The sequence below is a fragment of the Plecotus auritus genome (genome assembly GCF_963455305.1).
Source record: "Plecotus auritus genome assembly, chromosome: 10".
NCBI lineage: Eukaryota > Metazoa > Chordata > Mammalia > Chiroptera > Vespertilionidae > Plecotus > Plecotus auritus.
Genome location: NC_137785.1, coordinates 3,583,522 through 3,603,374, shown reverse-complemented (window position 1 = coordinate 3,603,374; position 19,853 = coordinate 3,583,522). Strand labels below are relative to the sequence as shown.

The 19,853-nt window shown below is 54.4% G+C and overlaps 2 protein-coding genes across 2 annotated transcripts in view; both read left to right on the top strand.

Annotated features, from left to right (window-relative positions):
* Window positions 1–3,104: 3,104 nt before the first annotated feature.
* The window catches only part of LOC308236262 (patr class I histocompatibility antigen, A-2 alpha chain-like), a gene marked incomplete at its 5' end in the record, with an annotated part of 117,558 nt that continues 100,809 nt past the window's right edge, over window positions 3,105–19,853 (top strand). Inside the window, 4 exons of the mRNA XM_080645738.1 lie at window positions 3,105–3,177; window positions 11,020–11,304; window positions 11,548–11,823; window positions 12,405–12,680. Coding sequence (XP_080501864.1) covers window positions 3,105–3,177; window positions 11,020–11,304; window positions 11,548–11,823; window positions 12,405–12,680 — 910 coding nt within the window. The remainder of the gene's footprint in view (window positions 3,178–11,019; window positions 11,305–11,547; window positions 11,824–12,404; window positions 12,681–19,853) is intronic.
* On the top strand, window positions 3,709–5,568 carry LOC308236265 (BOLA class I histocompatibility antigen, alpha chain BL3-7-like). The gene is made up of 3 exons (XM_080645741.1): window positions 3,709–4,008; window positions 4,536–4,811; window positions 4,933–5,568. The coding sequence occupies exons 1-3, from the start codon at window positions 3,753–3,755 to the stop codon at window positions 5,073–5,075; spliced, it is 675 nt and encodes a 224-aa protein (XP_080501867.1). The 5' UTR covers window positions 3,709–3,752; the 3' UTR covers window positions 5,076–5,568.

Below are 19,853 nucleotides of genomic sequence, written 5' to 3'. Positions count from 1 at the left end.
AGGAAGAGGAGGAAGAAGAAGAAGAAAGGGGAAGAGAATGCGGGGGAGGAGGAGAGCTAGTGGTTATACAGTGAGTCACCAAAGAGCAGGACTCTGTGTGGCTAAGGAAGCATATCATGGTCTCCTGTGGGGTCGTGTGGACATTAGGGACTCCCAGGACTCAGAGCAGGGTTAGCACAGCTTACAGGGGACAGTCTCCAGGCTTACCATCCCTGGGGCCCCGGAGGAAGAACCGTGGCGTTTCCATCAGGGGAGAGACCAGCTTCCTGACCCAGTGGAGAGGCTCAGCCTGCACCATCCTGGTGTCAGCCTGACGTTGGGAGCAGGGGAGCCCTGAGGACGGTGCCCACGTGGGAATGGGGTGTGATTGTACCATGAATGGAGGGGGAGGGATGTCACGCAGCCGTGGGTTTCAGCTCACCCCAGAGAATAGCTGTGACTCGGAACTCAGACCCGTCCACAGGGAACAGAGACACCTGTTCCTGCCCGTTGTTCAGCTGCTGGTGAGGACCATGAGGACAGCCCTTCAGGAAGGAAGTTCTAGATGTCCACGACGTGGAGATGATGTCACAGGCTTGGGGTGGGCTTCCCACAAACCCGGTGGGGGCGCAGGAGTCCATGGGGTTGGCTTCCCACAAAATGGGATCCGTGTCAGAACGCCCTCTCCCTGTCAGGACAGGGAGGCGTCGCCAGCTTACTCAGTGACTCACCCTCAGGCCCACCTCAGGAGTGTTGAAAACTTCCCTTCTCCCTGGGGTTCCCTTCTCTATTTGTCACATTATTGGCCAAATTACCAATAATCGCTGCAGGGGCGGGTAGAGATTTGAGTGGGATAAAGTCGCTCCTCTTTGGAGACGTCCCAGACTCCACGCAGACAGTGTCACCTGTGCCTCAGGTGACATGATAATGGCATCTCTGTGGGAAGATAAGGTCCAGGAACCCTGTCCCTGTAACTATGAGCTCAGGGACCCCGGCTCGTCCTCAATGACACGTCCCTGCCCACAGCTCGAGAGCAAAGACCAGCCAGGTGAGGGCTCCCTCATGTGCCACCTCAGGGCAGACACCAGGAGAGGAGGGTGGTCCCAGGAGGGGACAGGGAACTGGGGTGGTCGTCCCATGGGGCAGGACAGGCGCTGCCCCACCTGTATCTGAGCTGCTTCTGCTGGCACTGCTGGGCTGGGGAGGAGGGGGGCATGTGCTGGGGAGTGTCCCAGGGTGGGGTTCCCGCCAATGCTGGGCTTCCCGCACCTCTCTGTGTCCTCGAGTCCCCGACAATGAGGGACCCAAGCACGGGGCTGCCTTTGGGATCTGAGCCAGGGCCACTGAGCTGCTCAGCCGTGTGCAAAAGGGTCTGCTTCTCTTTGCAGACCTGACCGAGCTTGAGGCGTGGGTGTGAAAGCCATTGTAAAATGGATGAAGTTGGTGTGTAGAATTTGGGGGATAACTTTAACATTCTGACATAAAATAAGGTCCCTTCACACACACACACACACACACACACACACACACACACACACACAGATGTTCACCCAGAATCCTAGTCTGTGGTGTAACAACATGATATACAGACCACTGAACAATGTATGTCTCAGTGATTTTTAAGGAGAGCGGGAAGGAGAGGGAGAGGGAGAGAGAAACACTGATGAGAAACATCTGCTGCCTCCGTAACGCTCCCCACTGGGGACTGAGCTGCAACCCAGGCAGGAGCCGGACTGGGACCGGAACCGGCCGTCCCTTGGTGCAGGGGGGGGTGCCCAACCGCTGAGCCACGCTGGTCCGGTGACATCAGGACCATGTGTGTTTCATCCTGAAATGCGGCCTTGGGCTGCAATGGTCTCCGGCTCCCTGGGAGGTGGGGCTCGTTTCTCTCTGTGCCTTCTCTGTGGTGTGAGTGAGAGATGCTCTGTGCATGGGAGGCAGCAAAGGGAGAGAGAGAAATTGCTGGAGAGATCATCTCATTTGTCAAATAGTTTGACGGGTGCAACAGGCCGGGTCTGTCCTTCCCATTTGACATTTTAATGTTCTATCCTCTCATCCCAGGTCGCCACATCAACCCAACAAAGAACCCAGTCCCGTCTCCCATTCCCGTGGCTGCTGCTCCTCCTGTGAACTCTGGGTGAGAGCTCACATGTCCCAGCCGTGTGAGCACAGTGAGCATGGAGAGCACATGGTGTGCACCCCCCTGACCTCTGTTCCGCATTAACGTCCCCGTTCCTCTCTCCCAGGAGGAGGCAGAGGCACAGAGTGGGAAGCTACATCCCCAGGCGGCACTAAGCTCACTCCTGAGGGACCCTGACACCAGGTCGGAGCTGTGGGGTCAGAGGCCCGAGCTCCCACCCCCTGCGCTGGGCTCCTCCCCATGGTCCTGTCACCATCCCGTGTGACAGATGAGGGAACGGGGTCCTGAGAACTCAATGCCTGGGTCCAGGTAACCTGAGCCAGCGAGTGGGGAGGGGAGAGGGGAGCAGATCTGGAGGTGCAGGAGCTGAGGGTTATGGGGCTCACTGGCCCCTTCCCCTGCGGCCTGCACAGAGTTTCATCAGCTGCACCCACTGCTCCTGAGGGAAAGGGCGTTTGCTGACTCTGGGATTTTAAAAAACTGAGGTCTCCTTGCTTGCACTCGGTAATGGCGTCAGGGTCTCTAGGGGCAGGAAGACCGTGCCTCTGACTGACGTCACTCACTGAGATGCCCATGGCCCCTGTGGGCTGTGCCTGAGGGACCCTTGCTCTTCACTCATAGAAGCTTCCAGAGCTTTGAGGGCCTCCTCGCACATTCAGAGTGAAGTGGAGCTCAGAGCACCAGCCTGAGGCTCCTTTAGGGAGAAGGGGGCAGAGCGCTCCCCCTGCAGGAGGAGGGGCAGGCCCAGTCCCAGGCCCAGGCCTGGCACTCAGGTCTCAGCCCAGGGAGGAGTCTGGAGCAGGGCCGCTCAGTGTGGGGGCTCCCCTTCTCCCTGGGGTTCCCTTCTCCATCTCACATCCCTGCTGAGTCCTCCTTCCCGGATACGCATGACGCATCCTCACTGCTCACTCCCATTGGGTGTCTGCTCCCAGGTTAGAACATCTCCAGGAGCACCCTGGACTCCGATGGTCCCTGGACACCGAGGATGCGGGTCCTGAGGCCCCCCACCCTCCTCCTGCTGCTCTCGGGGACGCTGGTCCTGACCCCCAGCTGGGCCCGTGAGTGCGGGGTCTGAGGTGGCGGCTGTGCGGGGAGGAGCGAGGGGACCTGGCGGGGGCGCGGCACCCTGGAAGGCGCGCATCCAGCCCCGGCCCTGCCCTCCGTCCGCCCCCCAGGCCCCCACTCCATTAAGTATTTCCTCACCATCGTGTCCCGGCCCGGCCGCGGGGAGCCCCACTTCCTCGTCGTCGGCTACGTGGACGACACGCAGTTCGTGCGGTTCGACAGCGACGGGTCGAATCCGAGGATGGAGCCGCGGGCGCCGTGGATGCAGCAGCCGTGGGTGGAGCGGGAGAGGCCGGGGTATTGGGACCGGGAGACGTTCTGGGCCAAGGGAACCGCACAGACTTTCCGAGTGAAACTGCAGACCCTGCGCGGCTACTACAACCAGAGCGAGGACAGTGAGCCAATTTCACTTTCAGTTTAGAGTCAGGTCCCGCGGGGTGGGGCTGACCTCGGGGCGGGGCTGACCTCGGGGCGGGGCTGACCTCAGGGCGGGCTGACCTCTGGGCGGGGCTGACCTCGGGGCGGGGCTGACCTCGGGGCGGGGTCAGGGTCTCACACTGTCCAGAAGATGTTTCGCTGCGACATGGGACCGGACGGGCGCCTCCTCCGCGGGTACATTCCACAAGCCTACGACGGCGCCGACTACATCGCCCTGAACGAGGACCTGACCTCCTGGATCGCGGCCGACTGGGCTGCTGAGATCACAAAGCCCAAGTGGGAGGCGGAGGGAAGAGCAGAGCATTGGAGGAGCTACGTGGAGGGGGAGTGTGTGGAGTCACTCCGCCTTTTCCTGGACAAAGGGAAGGAGACCCTGCAGCATGCAGGTACCAGGAAACCTGGGGCCGACCCCTCTCCCCGGGGCTGGGGCTGCTATAAGGAGACAGCACAGGGGGTCAGTGTCACACACCCTCCTCTTAGGGACAGTTAGGGGTGCAGGCTCTCCTGGGGTGCAGGGAGACCCCCCTGAAATAACCCATCAGCGGTTCCCATGGGCCCTGCAGGGGCTCTGGCAACCACGGGGACCTTCTTTCTCAGGCCTTGTGCGCTGCCCACACCCCCGTATCTGAGGCCTGACCCCAGCTTTTCTGAGTCACGTGCCCTCCACCCAGGTCAGGACCACAAATCCCTATCTCCCCTCAGAGACCTGCATCCTGCCCTGGGCTGAGTCCCTCTGAGTCTAGAACTTTCTAAAGACTAGGAGGTCCTTCCAGGTGCCTCTGCCCAGGCTGGTATGAGGGCTGTGTGCTCCCTCCCCCCCAGGTGTCTGTCCACTCTCAGGATGATCACATGGGCGCTGCTGGAGTGTCCCATGGCGGATGCAAAGTTCCTGCATTTTCTCCCCGCCCCTCAGATCCCCCAAAGACACACGTGACCCACCACCCCGTGTCTGCCCGTGAGGTCATCCTGAGGTGCTGGGCGCTGGGCTTCTACCCTGCGGACATCAGCCTGAGCTGGCAGCGTGACGGGGAGGACCAGACCCAGGACATGGAGCTGGTGGAGACCAGGCCTGCGGGGGACGGCACTTTCCAGAAGTGGGCGGCCGTGGGGGTGCCCCCCGGAGAGGAGCAGAGATACACGTGCCATGTGCAGCACGAGGGGCTGCCCGAGTCCCTGACCCTGAGATGGGGTGAGGAGGGCCGTGGGCACAGAGCCACTTCTCAGGGGAGCAGGACCCTAGGGGACCTCAGTGGGGTCGGGACTGAGGCCGGGGGTCAGGGCCCTCACGCTCCCTTCCCTTCTCCCCCCAGAGCCGCCTTCTCACACCTTCATCTTCATCATCATCATGGGCATCGCTGGGGGCCTGGTTCTGCTGGTAGCTGTGGCTGGAGCTGTGATGTGGGGGAGGAGGCGCTCAGGTGGGGGAGCGATATTGTCTGAGTGTGCACTCTAGGCAGTGACAGCGCCCAGGGCTCTGATGTGTCTCTCTCGGCTTCTAAAGGTGAGACCTGCCGTGGGGAGGGGTGGGCAGAGGGAGGCCTGGGTGGTGGGGAGTCTGTGGGACACTGTGAGCATGAAGTGGGTTTGAGAATGTCACCAGTTACAGCCACTGCCCTGAATCTGCTCATGAGGATTGTCCTCCACAGCGTGAGGCGGCTGCCTTGTGGGTCTGAGTGATGGAAGATATGTTCACGCTCCCACTTCCTGACTCAAGAACCTCTGATTGGGGGCTGGCCCAGCCCTGCTCCCCACACTTTCTGGTCCAGCAGAGGCGGCTGGGCCCTCACTATCGCTGTCTTACCTTCCTCATGCTCTGAGCTGCAAGCTGTTCCTTCCGCATTGAAATGAGGTTCTGGGGGTGACTTTGTTCATTTCTTGCCATGAAGGGTGGGTGGGTAAATTAAAGTAGAAGATGCTACATTTTGAGGGAAATAAATATAAACACCAAGAACATTCCAGAGCTCATGTGTTTGCTGTGCTGAGCTGTCCCAGGTGTGCACAGGGGAGGTGGTGAGGACCGAGTGTGGTCGGGGCCTGTGCCCAGGGCATGCTCAGTGCATCGTGGGCTTGGACCTCGGCTGGGTCACCTCTCTGCTCCTCTGACCTTGTTCCTCAGTAGAACCTTGTCCCACCAGGACCTGTGGTCACAGGAACTCAGACATCACTGAGGCCTTGACACGTGTCCTAATGCAGCGCATCTTCAGGACCCTGGACAGCGAGGGCTTCCTGGGGCGGGTCAGCCTGGGCTCAGGTCTGGATGGGGACCCAGCACCCATTTTCTGGGTGTTCGTTGTTTCTTTGATTTTGTAGATATTATGCCTGTTAGTGCTTTCATGTATGAGTTATGGTCTCATTATCTGGGTGTCCCTGTCTGACAGCAACAGGGTACATGTTCCCCGTCAGTGTCCCGCAGACCTAGGGTCCTTGCACACAGGACTCTGTGGTGTGGAGAGATGGCTTTTCAGGCTCCTCCTGCTCTGCCTCCTTCTAGGGCCTGAACGTTCCCACCCTCTGATCAGCTTGGTCTTTCTGGGGACCAGCCCCCACCCTGAAGCCTCCAGGCCCCTCAGCCAAGAGCCATCACATCACCATCCCAAAGACACTTGTCACTCAGGAGGTGCCCAGGGTGTTAGGAGCTCAGTGCCAGGAGTCAGGGGCAAAGACCAGACATTTCTCTCATCCCACCGGTCTCTGCCCACAGGTCCATTAATAGAAAACCTGTCTCAGTAGTTAAGGACCCAGGAATCTTACTAGAGTCCCACTCACTCATGAACAAGAGTCCAGTCCATCCTCCTATTGAGGATGGTTACATGGTTTACACATTGATGAAAATAACCCAAAAGTTTTAGTCAGAGGGGAAACTCAAGTTCAGCCACCATGTGATATTGGTGCCCACCTCCCAGGAGAGCAAAAATGAAAGAATCAGACAAAGTCAATTGTTAGCAGGAATTTGGACTCATTGTTTCTCTCCTATATTCCTGGTTGGGGAGTAAGTTGTTTCAAATACTGTGAAAATGCTCTGGCAACACTCCCCACCTCCAGCATTTGGCAGGACTCACCACACCCAATGCCCCAGCAATTCCCCTCCTGGTTATATCCCCAAAGACACTCATACATATGTGTGCCAGAACATACGGAGAACTTACTCATAGCGGCACAGTTTGCAAAATCTGCATATAAGACAAATGCACGTGAGCAGTAGCGGAGGAGTGTGGTGTGTTCAAAGGACAGAACCCTGTAGCCCTGAGAGTGGATACGTTACAACCACAAGAGCCAGTGGGACGGGGATGGACATGATGTGGAGAGAGAGCAGGTGCAGGGAGGAGGCCCCTGTGACATTCCTTCCCTCAAAAGCTGAAGGGACTCACCTGTGGGGTAGAAATCTAGGTAGGGATGAGTCGGGATGGGGCCAGTGTGTGACCAAATAAAACTGAAGAGGGTCCGCTGAGGACTGGAATGTTCTGTGAGTGTATTTGATCTCACCTTCACCCTGTTAAAATCCACTGTATACATAGGAATTGTCCACATTTCTCTGGGCATGTGGTCCTTCATCTTTTCATCTATTATTAAAATGTTATCTTTGTAATTTCACCCCATTTCCTATTTGTTCTGGTTCTTTCCCAATTTTAGGTTCTGAGGGTATCTCTCTGTCTGTCCTAAATATTACTTTCCCTAAATCCTGTCTGTATGGCACGAATAATTCTTTCCAGGGTAAAACCTCAATAAAAGAAGCAGAAGCAGAAGTGGAGGAAGAGGAGGAAGAAGGAGAAGAAAGGGGAAGAGAATACGGAGGAAGAGGAGAGCTAGTGGTTATACAGTGAGTCACCAAAGAGCAGGACTCTGTGTGGCTAAGGAAGCACATCATGGTCTCCTGTGGGGTGGTGTGGACATTAGGGACTCCCAGGACTCTGAGCAGGGTTAGCACAGCTCACAGGGGACAGTCTCCAGGCTTACCATCCCTGGGGCCCCCGTAGGAAGAACCGTGGTGTTTCCATCAGGGGAGAGACCAGCTTCCTGACCCAGTGGAGAGGCTCAGCCTGCACCATCCCGGTGTCAGCCTGACGTTGGGAGCAGGGGAGCCCTGAGGACGGTGCCCACGTGGGAATGGGGTGTGATTGTACAATGAATGGAGGGGGAGGGATGTGACGCAGCCGTGGGTGTCAGTTCACCCCAGAGAAAAGCTGTGACTCGGAACTCAGACCCATCCAGAGGGAACAGAGACACCTGTTCCTGCCCGTTGTTCAGCTGCTGGTGAGGACCGTGAGGACAGCCCTTCCGGAAGGAAGGTCTAGATGTCCACGACGTGGGAGATGATGTCACAGGCTTGGGGTTGGCTTCCCACAGACCCGGTGGGGGCGCAGGAATCCATGGGGTTGGCTTCCCACAAACCCGGTGGGGGCGCAGGAATCCATGGGGTTGGCTTCCCACAAACCCGGTGGGGGCGCAGGAGTCCATGGAGTTGGCTTCCCACAAACCCGGTGGGGGAGCAGGAGTCCATGGAGTTGGCTTCCCACAAACCCGGTGGGGGCGCAGGAATCCATGGGGTTGGCTTCCCACAAACCCGGTGGGGGCGCAGGAGTCCATGCGGTTGGCTTCCCACAAACCCGGTGGGGGAGCAGGAGTCCATGGGGTTGGCTTCCCACAAACCCGGTGTGGGCGCAGGAGTCCATGCAGTTGGGTTCCCACAAACCCGGTGGGGGCGCAGGAGTCCATGGGGTTGGCTTCCCACAAAATGGGATCCGTGTCAGAACACCCTCTCCCCGTGAGGACAGGGAGGCGTTGCCAGCTTACTCAGTGACTCACCCTCAGGCCCACCTCAGGAGTGTTGGGAACTCCCCTTCTCCCTGGGGTTCCCTTCTCTATTTGACACATTAATGGTCAAATTACCAATAATCACCACAGGGGCGGGTAGAGATTTGAGTGGGATAAAGTCGCTCCTCTTTGGAGACGTCCCAGACTCCACGCAGACAGTGTCACCTGTGCCTCAGGTGACCTGATAATGGCATCTCTGTGGGAAGATAAGGTCCAGGAACCCTGTCCCTGTAACTATGGGCTCAGGGAGCCCGGCTCGTCCTCAATGACCCGTCCCTGCCCAGAGCTCGAGAGCAAAGACCAGCCAGGTGAGGGCTCCCTCATGTGCCACCTCAGGGCAGACACCAGGAGAGGAGGGTGGTCCCAGGAGGGGGCAGGGAACTGGGGTGGTCGTCCCATGGGGCAGGACAGGCGCTGCCCCACCTGTATCTGAGCTGCTTCTGCTGGCACTGCTGGGCTGGGAGGAGGGGAAGGCATGTGCTGGGGAGTGTCCCAGGGTGGGGTTCCCGCCAATGCTGGGCTTCCCGCACCTCTCTGTGTCCTAGAGTCCCCGACAATGAGGGACCCAAGCACGGGGCTCCCTTTGGAATCTGAGCCAAAGGTAGGGTGGCCAGGGCCACTGAGCTGCTCAGCCGTGTGCAAAAGGGTCTGCTTCTCTTCTCAGACCTGACCGAGCTTGAGGCGTGGGTGTGAAAGCCATTGTAAAATGGATGAAATTGGTGTGTAGAATTTGGGTGATAACATTAAAATTCTGACATAAAATAAGGTCCTTTCACACACACTCACACACACACACACACACACACACACACACAGATGTTCACCCAGAATCCTAGTCTGTGGTGTAACAACATGATATACAGACCACTGAACAATGTATGTCTCAGTGATTTTTAAGGAGAGCGGGAAGGAGAGGGAGAGGGAGAGAGAAACGTTGATGAGAAACATCTGCTGCCTCCGTAACGCTCCCCACTGGGGACTGAGCTGCAACCCAGGCAGGAGACGGACTGGGACCGGAACCGGCCATCCCTTGGTTCACGGGGGGATGCCCAACCGCTGAGCCACGCTGGCCCGGTGACATCAGGACCCCGTGTGTTTCCTCCTGAAATGCGGCCTTGGGCTGCAATGGTCTCCGGCTCCCTGGGAGGTTGGGCTCGTTTCTCTCTGTGCCTTCTCTGTGGTGTGAGTGAGAGATGCTCTGTGCATGGGAGGCAGCAAAGGGAGAGAGAGAAATGGCTGCAGAGATCATCTCATTTGTCAAATAGTTTGACGGGTGCAACAGGCCGGGTCTGTCCTTCCCATTTGACATTTTAATGTTCTATCCTCTCATCCCAGGTCGCCACATCAATCCAACAAGGAACCCAGTCCCGTCTCCCATCCCCATGGCTTCTGCTCCTCCTGTGAACTCTGGGTGAGAGCTCACATGTCCCAGCCGTGTGAGCACAGTGAGCATGGAGAGCACATGGTGTGCACCCCCCTTGACCTCTGTTCTGCATTAACATCCCCGTTCCTCTCCCAGGAGGAGGCAGAGGCGCAGAGTGGGAAGCTACACCCCCAGGCGGCACCGAGCTCACTCCTGAGGGACCCTGACACCAGGTCGGAGCTGTGGGGTCAGAGGCCAGAGCTCCCACCCCCTGCCCTGGGCTCCTCCCCACGGTCCTGTCACCATCCCGTGTGACAGATGAGGGAACGGGGTCCTGGGAACTCAATGCCGGGGTCCCGGTGCCCTGAGCCAGCGAGTGGGGAGGTGAGAGGGGAGCAGATCTGGAGGTGCAGGAGCTGAGGGTTATGGGGCTCACTGGCCCCCTCCTGTGCGGCCTGCACAGAGTTTCATCAGCTGCACCCACTGCTCCTGAGGGAAAGGGCGTTTGCTGACTCTGGGATTTTAAAAAACTGAGGTCTCCCTGCTTGCACTCGGTAATGGCGTCAGGGTCTCTAGGGGCATGAAGACCGTGCCTCTGACTGACGTCACTCACTGAGATGCCCATGGCCCCTGTGGGCTGTGCCTGAGGGACCCTTGCTGTTCACTCAGAGAAGCTTCCAGAGCTCTGAGGGCAGCCTCCCATGTTCAGGGTGAACTGGAGCTCAGAGCACCAGCCTGAGGCTCCTTTAGGGAGAAGTGGGCAGAGCGCTCCCCCTGCAGGAGGAGGGGCAGGCCCAGGCCCAGTCCCAGGTCTGGCGCTCAGGTCTCAGCCCAGGGAGGAGTCTGGAGCAGGGCCGCTCAGTGTTGGGGATCCCCTTCTCCCTGGGGTTCCCTTCTCCATCTCACATCCCTGCTGAGTCCTCCTTCCTGGATACACATGACGCAGCCTCACTGCTCACTCCCATTGGGTGTCTGCTCCCAGGTTAGAACACCTCCAAGAGCCCCCGGGACTCAGATGGTCCCTGGACACCGAGGATGCGGGTCCTGAGGTCCCCCACCCTCCTCCTGCTGCTCTCGGGGACGCTGGTCCTGACCCCCAGCTGGGCCGGTGAGTGCGGGGTCGGAGGGGGCGGCTGTGCGGGGAGGAGCGAGGGGACCCGGCGGGGGCGCGGGTCGGGAAGGCGCGTGTCAGCCCCGGCCCTGCCCTCCGTCCGCCCCCCAGGCCCCCACTCCCTGAAGTATTTCCTCACCATCGTGTCCCGGCCCGGCCGCGGGGCGCCCCGCTTCCTCAAAGTCGGCTACGTGGACGACACGCAGTTCGTGCGGTTCGACAGCGACGCGGCGAGTCCGAGGATGGAGCCGCGGGCGCCGTGGATGCAGCAGCCGTGGGTGGAGCAGGTGTACCCGGGGTATTGGGCTCGGGAGACGTTCTGGGCCAAGAGAGAAGCACATGATTTCCGAGTGTTTCTGCAGACCCTGCGCGGCTACTACAAACAGAGCGAGGACGGTGAGTAGCGCGCCGGGCCTGTCACGCCCCCCCTCCCCACGGACGGGCCTGGGTCGCCCCGAGGGTCCAGGTCCGAGCGTCTCCCCGAGGCGGCGGGTCCCGCCCGGCCCCCACCAGGGAGGAGCCCGCGGGGACTTGGACCCCATTTCACTTTCAGTTCACATTCAGGCCCCGCGGGGCGGGCGGGGCTGACCTCGGGGCGGGGCTGACCTCGGGGCGGGGCTGACCTCGGGGCGGGGTCAGGGTCTCACACCATCCAGAGGTTGCATGGCTGTGACATTGGATCAGACGGGAGCGTCCTCCATGGCTACTGGCAACTCGCCTACGACGGCACCGACTACATCGCCCTGAACGAGAACCTGACCTCCTGGACCGCGGCCGACATGGCGGCTCAGATCACAAAGCGCAATTTTGAACGGATCGGTGTGGCAAAGCGTAGGAGGAGCTACCTGGAGGGCCTGTGTGTGAAGTCACTGCGCATGTTCCTGGACAAAGGGAAGGAGACCCTGCAGCGCGCAGGTACCAGGGGCCCTGGGGCCACCCTCTCCCCGGGGCTGGGCTCCTACAAGGAGACAGGACAGGGGGTCAGTGTCAGACACCCCTCCTTGGGTCAGGGAGGGGGTCCCCCTGGAGGTCCAGATTAGGTTCCAGAGGGACTCCCCCTCCGCTCAGGGACCGTTAGGGGTGAGGCTCTACTGGGGTGCAGGGAGACCCCCTCAAATAACCCATCAGCGGTTCCCATGGGCCCTGCAGGGGCTCTGGGACCCACGGGGACCTTCTCTCTCAGGTTTGTGCGCTGCCCACACCCCTGTGTCTGAGGCCTGACCCCAGCTTTTCTGAGTCACGTGGCCTCCACCCAGGACCACAAATCCCTTTTCTCCCCTCAGAGACCTGCCTCCTGCCCTGGGCTGTGTCACTCTGATTCTAGAACATTCTAAAGACTAGGAGGTCCTTCCAGTTGCCTCTGCCCAGGCTGGTGTGGGGGCTGCGTGCTCCCTTCCCCACCCAGGTTTCTGTCCACTCTCAGGATGGTCACATGGGCACTGCTGGAGTGTCCCATGGGGGATGCAAAGGTCCTGCATTTTCTCCCCTCCCCTCAGACCCCCCAAAGGCACAGGTGACCCACCATCCCGTGTCTGCCCATGAGGTCACCCTGAGGTGCTGGGCGCTGGGCTTCTACCCTGCGGACATCAGCCTGAGCTGGCAGCGTGACGGGGAGGACCAGACCCAGGACATGGAGCTGGTGGAGACCAGGCCTGCGGGGGACGGCACCTTCCAGAAGTGGGCGGCCGTGGGGGTGCCCCCCGGAGAGGAGCAGAGATACACGTGCCATGTGCAGCACGAGGGGCTGCCCGAGCCCCTGACCCTGAGATGGGGTGAGGAGGGCCGTGGGCACAGAGCCTCTTCTCAGGGGAGCAGGGGCCCTGGGGGACCTCAGTGGGGTCGGGACTGAGGCCTGGGGTCAGGGCCCTCACCCTCCCTTCCCTTCTCCCCCCAGAGCCGCCTTCTCACACCTTCATCTTCATCATCCTGGGCATCGCTGGGGGCCTGGTTCTGCTGGGAGCTGTGGCTGGAGCTGTGATGTGGGGGAGGAGGCACTCAGGATGGGGAGAGTGGGGTCTGAGTGTGCACTCTAGGCAGTGACAGCGCCCAGGGCTCTGATGTGTCTCTCTCGGCTTCTAAAGGTGAGACCTGCCGTGGGGAGGGGTGGGCAGAGGGAGGCCTGGGTGGTGGGGAGTCTGTGGAACTCTGTGAGCATGAAGTGGGTTTGAGAATGTCACCAGTTACAGCCACTGCCCTGAATCTGCTCATGATGATTGTCCTCTACAGCGTGAGGCGGCTGCCCTGTGGGGACTGAGTGATAGAAGATGTGTTCACGCTCCCACTTCCTAAGTCAAGAACCTCAGATCGGGGGGCTGGCCCAGCCCTGCTCCCCACACTTTCCGGTCCAGCAGAGGCGGCTGGGCCCTCACTATCGCTGTCTTACCTCCCTCATGCTCTGAGCTGCAAGCTGTTCCTTCCGCATTGAAATGAGGTTCTGGGGGTGACTTTGTTCATTTCTTGCCATGAAGGGTGGTGGGTAAATTAAAGGAGAAGATGCTACATTTTGAAGGAAATAAATATAAACACCAAGAACTTTCCAGAGCTCATGTGTTTGCTGTGCTGAGCTGTCCCAGGTGTGCACAGGGGAGGTGGTGAGGACCGAGTGTGGTCGGGGCCTGTGCCCAGGGCGTGCTCAGTGCATTGTGGACTTTGACGTGGTCACTCCTCGGCCGGGTTACCTCTCTGCTCCTCTGTCCTTGTCCCTCAGTAGAACCTTGTCCCACCAGGACCTGTGGTCACTGGAACTCAGACATCACTGAGGCCTGTCAGGCGTCCTAATGCAGCGCATCTTCAGGACCCTGGACAGCGAGGGCTTCCTGGGGCGGGTCAGCCTGGGCTCAGGCCTGGATGGGGCCCCAGCACCCATTTTCTGGGTGTTCGTTGTTTCTTTGATTTTGTAGATATTATGCCTGTTAGTGCTCTCATGTGTGAGTTATGGCCTCATTATCTGGGTGTCCCCGTCTGACAGCAGCAGGGTACAGGTTCTCCGTCAGTGTCCCGCAGACCTAGGGTCCTTGCACACAGGACTCTGTGGTGTGGAGAGATGGATTTTCAGGCTCCTCCTGCTCTGCCTCCTTCTAGGGCCTGAACGTTCCCACCCTCTGATCAGCTTGGTCTTTCTGGGGACCAGCCCCCACCCTGAAGCCTCGAGGCCCCTCAGCCAAGAGCCATCACATCAGCATCCCAAAGACACTTGTCACTCAGGAGGTGCCCAGGGTGTTAGGAGCTCAGTGCCAGGAGCCAGTGGCAAAGACCAGACATTTCTCTCATCCCACAGTCTCTGCCCACAGATCCATGAATAGCCAAAGGATCCCAGTAGTTAAGGATGCTGGCACCTTACTAGAGTCCACTCACTCATGAACAAGAGTCCACTCCATCCTCCTATTGAGGATGCTTACATGGTCCACACACATGAAAATTGCCCAACAGTTTTAGTCAGAGGGGAAACTCAAGTTCAGCCACCATGTGATATTGGTGCCCACCTCTCAGGAGAGTAGAAATGAAAGAGTCAGACAAAGTCAATCCTTAGCAGGAATTTGGACTCACTGTTTCTCTCCTATATTCCTGGTGGGGGAGGAAGTGGTTTCAAATACTGTGAAAATGCTCTGGCAACACTGACTACCTCCAGCATTTGGCAGGACTCACCACACCCAATGCCCCAGCAATTCCCTTCCTGGTTATATTCCCAAAGACACTCATACATATGTGTGCCAGAACATACGGAGAACTTACTCTGCACAGTTTGCAAAATCTGCGTAGAAGACAAATGCACATGAGCAGTAGTGGAGGAGTGTGGTGTGTTCATAGGACAGAACCCTGTAGCCCTGAGAGTGGATACGCTACAACCACAAGAGCCAGTGGGACGAGGATGGACATGATGTGGAGAGAGAGCAGGTGCAGGGAGGAGGCCACTGTGACATTCCTTCCCTCAAAAGCTGACGGGACTCACCTGTGGGGTAGAAATCTAGGTAGGGGTGAGTCGGGATGGGGCCTGTGTGACCAAATAAAACTGAAGAGGGTCCGCTGAGGACTGGAATGTTCTGTGAGTGTTGTTGATCGCACCTTCACCCTGAGAAAATCCACTGTATACATAGGATTTGTCCAAGTCTCTCTGGGCATGTGATCCTTCATCTTTTCATCTATTATTAAAATTTTATCTTTATAATTTCACCCAATTTCCTATTTGTTCTGGTTCTTTCTCAATTTTAGGTTCTGAGGGTATCTCTCTGTCTGTCCTAATTATTACTCTCCCTAAATCTTGTCTGTATGTCACGAATAATTGTTTCCAGGGTAAAACCTCAAAAGAAGAAGCAGAAGTGGAGGAAGAGGACGAAGAAGAAGAAGAAAGGAGAAGAGAATGCAGAGGTGGAGGAGAGCTAGTGATTATACAGTGAGTCACCAAAGAGCAGGACTCTGTGTGGCTAAGGAAACACATCATGGTCTCCTGTGGGGTCGTGTGGACATTAGGGACTCCCAGGACTCTGAGCAGGGTTAGCACAGCTCACAGGGGACAGCTTCCAGGCTTAACATCCATGGGGCCCCCGCAGGAAGAACCGTGGCGTTTCCATCAGGGGAGAGACCAGCTTCCTGACCCAGTGGAGAGGCTCAGCCTGCACCATCCTGGTGTCAGCCTGACGTTGGGAGCAGGGGAGCCCTGAGGACGGTGCCCACGTGGGAATGGGGTGTGACTGTACAATGAATGGAGGGGGAGGGATGTGCCGCAGCTGTGGGTTTCAGCTCACCCCAGAGAACAGCTGTGACTCGGAACTCAGACCCGTCCACAGGGAACACAGTCACCTGTTCCTGCCTGTTGTTCAGCTGCTCCTCAGGACCATCTGGTTAGTTGCCAAATTACCAATAATCCCGCAGCGTTTGGTGGAGATTTGATTGGGGGGAAAGGTGCTCCCTTCAGAGACGTCCCTGACTCTCCATGCACAGAGTCAACCTTCCTTCCTGTGTCAGATTTTAGCTGTAAGGAACCTGGTCCCAGCTACATCCATCCATCCATCCATCTATTCATTCATCCATTCATTCATACATACATACATACATACATACATTCATCCATCCATCCATCCTTCCATCCATTCATTTATCCATCCATCCATTCATCCATCCATCCATCCATCCATTCATTCATCCATCCATTCATCCATTAATTCAGCAATCCATTAATTCAGCCATCCATTCATTCATCCGTCCATCCATTCATTCATCCATCCATCCATTCACCGAACCATCCATTCATTCATCCATCCATTCATTCATTCATCCATCCATTCATTATCCATCCATCCATTCATTCATCCATCCATCCATTCATTCATCCATCCATCCATTCACCCAGCCATTTATTCATTCATCCATCCATCCATTCATTCATTCATACATCCATTCATTCATCCATCCATTCATGCATCCATTCATTCATCCATCCATTCATGCATCCATTCATTCATCCATCCATTCATGCATCCATTCATTCATCCATCCATTCATGCATCCATTCATTCATCCATCCATTCATGCATCCATTCATTCATCCATCCATTCATTCATCCATCCATCCATTCACCCAGCCATCCATTCATTCATCCATCCATCCATTCATTCATTCATACATCCATTCATTCATCCATCCATTCATGCATCCATTCATTCATGCATCCATTCATTCATCCATCCATTCATGCATCCATTCATTCATCCATCCATTCATGCATCCATTCATTCATCCATCCATTCATGCATCCATTCATTCATCCATCCATTCATTCATCCATCCATCCATTCACCCAGCCATCCATTCATTCATCCATCCATCCATTCATTCATTCATACATCCATTCATTCATCCATCCATTCATGCATCCATTCATTCATCCATCCATTCATCCATTAATTCAGCAATCCATTAATTCAACCATCCATTCATTTATCCATCCATCCATTCATTCATCCATCCATCCATTCACCGAACCATCCATTCATTCATCCATCCATTCATTCATTCATCCATCCATTCATTATCCATCCATCCATTCATTCATTCATCCATCCATTCATGCATTTATTCATTCATCCATCCATCCATTCATTCATCCATCCATCCATTCATTCATCCATCCATCCATTCACCCAGCCATCCATTCATTCATCCATCCATCCATTCATTCATTCATACATCCATTCATTCATCCATCCATTCATGCATCCATTCATTCATCCATCCATTCATGCATCCATTCATTCATCCATCCATTCATGCATCCATTCATTCATCCATTCATTCATGCATCCATTCATTCATCCATCCATTCATTCATCCATCCATCCATTCACCCAGCCATCCATTCATTCATCCATCCATCCATTCATTCATTCATACATCCATCCATTCATGCATCCATTCATTCATCCATCCATTCATGCATCCATTCATTCATCCATCCATTCATGCATCCATTCATTCATCCATCCATTCATGCATCCATTCATTCATCCATCCATTCATGCATCCATTCATTCATCCATCCATTCATTCATCCATCCATCCATTCACCCAGCCATCCATTCATTCATCCATCCATCCATTCATTCATTCATACATCCATTCATTCATCCATCCATTCATGCATCCATTCATTCATGCATCCATTCATTCATCCATCCATTCATGCATCCATTCATTCATCCATCCATTCATGCATCCATTCATTCATCCATCCATTCATGCATCCATTCATTCATCCATCCATTCATTCATCCATCCATCCATTCATTCATCCATCCATCCATTCATTCATTCATACATCCATTCATTCATCCATCCATTCATGCATCCATTCATTCATCCATCCATTCATCCATTAATTCAGCAATCCATTAATTCAACCATCCATTCATTTATCCATCCATCCATTCATTCATCCATCCATCCATTCACCGAACCATCCATTCATTCATCCATCCATTCATTCATTCATCCATCCATTCATTATCCATCCATCCATTCATTCATTCATCCATCCATTCATGCATTTATTCATTCATCCATCCATCCATTCATTCATCCATCCATCCATTCATTCATCCATCCATCCATTCACCCAGCCATCCATTCATTCATCCATCCATCCATTCATTCATTCATACATCCATTCATTCATCCATCCATTCATGCATCCATTCATTCATCCATCCATTCATGCATCCATTCATTCCTCCATTCATTCATGCATCCATTCATTCATCCATTCATTCATGCATCCATTCATTCATCCATCCATTCATTCATCCATCCATCCATTCATTCATACATCCATTCATTCATACATCCATTCATTCATCCATCCAGCCATTCATTCATCCATCCATCCATTCGCCCAGCCATCCATTCATTCATCCATCCATTCATTCATCCATCCATCCATTCATTCATCCATCCATCCATTCATTCATTCATACATCCATTCATTCATCCATCCATTCATGCATCCATTCATTCATCCATCCATTCATCCATTAATTCAGCAATCCATTAATTCAACCATCCATTCATTTATCCATCCATCCATTCATTCATCCATCCATCCATTCACCCAGCCATTTATTCATTCATCCATCCATCCATTCATTCATTCATACATCCATTCATTCATCCATCCATTCATGCATCCATTCATTCATCCATCCATTCATGCATCCATTCATTCATTCATCCATTCATGCATCCATTCATTCATCCATCCATTCATGCATCCATTCATTCATCCATCCATTCATGCATCCATTCATTCATCCATCCATTCATTCATCCATCCATCCATTCACCCAGCCATCCATTCATTCATCCATCCATCCATTCATTCATTCATACATCCATTCATTCATCCATCCATTCATGCATCCATTCATTCATGCATCCATTCATTCATCCATCCATTCATGCATCCATTCATTCATCCATCCATTCATGCATCCATTCATTCATCCATCCATTCATGCATCCATTCATTCATCCATCCATTCATTCATCCATCCATCCATTCACCCAGCCATCCATTCATTCATCCATCCATCCATTCATTCATTCATACATCCATTCATTCATCCATCCATTCATGCATCCATTCATTCATCCATCCATTCATCCATTAATTCAGCAATCCATTAATTCAACCATCCATTCATTTATCCATCCATCCATTCATTCATCCATCCATCCATTCACCGAACCATCCATTCATTCATCCATCCATTCATTCATTCATCCATCCATTCATTATCCATCCATCCATTCATTCATTCATCCATCCATTCATGCATTTATTCATTCATCCATCCATCCATTCATTCATCCATCCATCCATTCATTCATCCATCCATCCATTCATTCATTCATACATCCATTCATTCATCCATCCATTCATGCATCCATTCATTCATCCATCCATTCATGCATCCATTCATTCCTCCATTCATTCATGCATCCATTCATTCATCCATTCATTCATGCATCCATTCATTCATCCATCCATTCATTCATCCATCCATCCATTCATTCATACATCCATTCATTCATACATCCATTCATTCATCCATCCAGCCATTCATTCATCCATCCATCCATTCGCCCAGCCATCCATTCATTCATCCATCCATTCATTCATCCATCCATCCATTCATTCATCCATCCATCCATTCATTCATTCATACATCCATTCATTCATCCATCCATTCATGCATCCATTCATTCATCCATCCATTCATCCATTAATTCAGCAATCCATTAATTCAACCATCCATTCATTTATCCATCCATCCATTCATTCATCCATCCATCCATTCACCCAGCCATTTATTCATTCATCCATCCATCCATTCATTCATTCATACATCCATTCATTCATCCATCCATTCATGCATCCATTCATTCATCCATC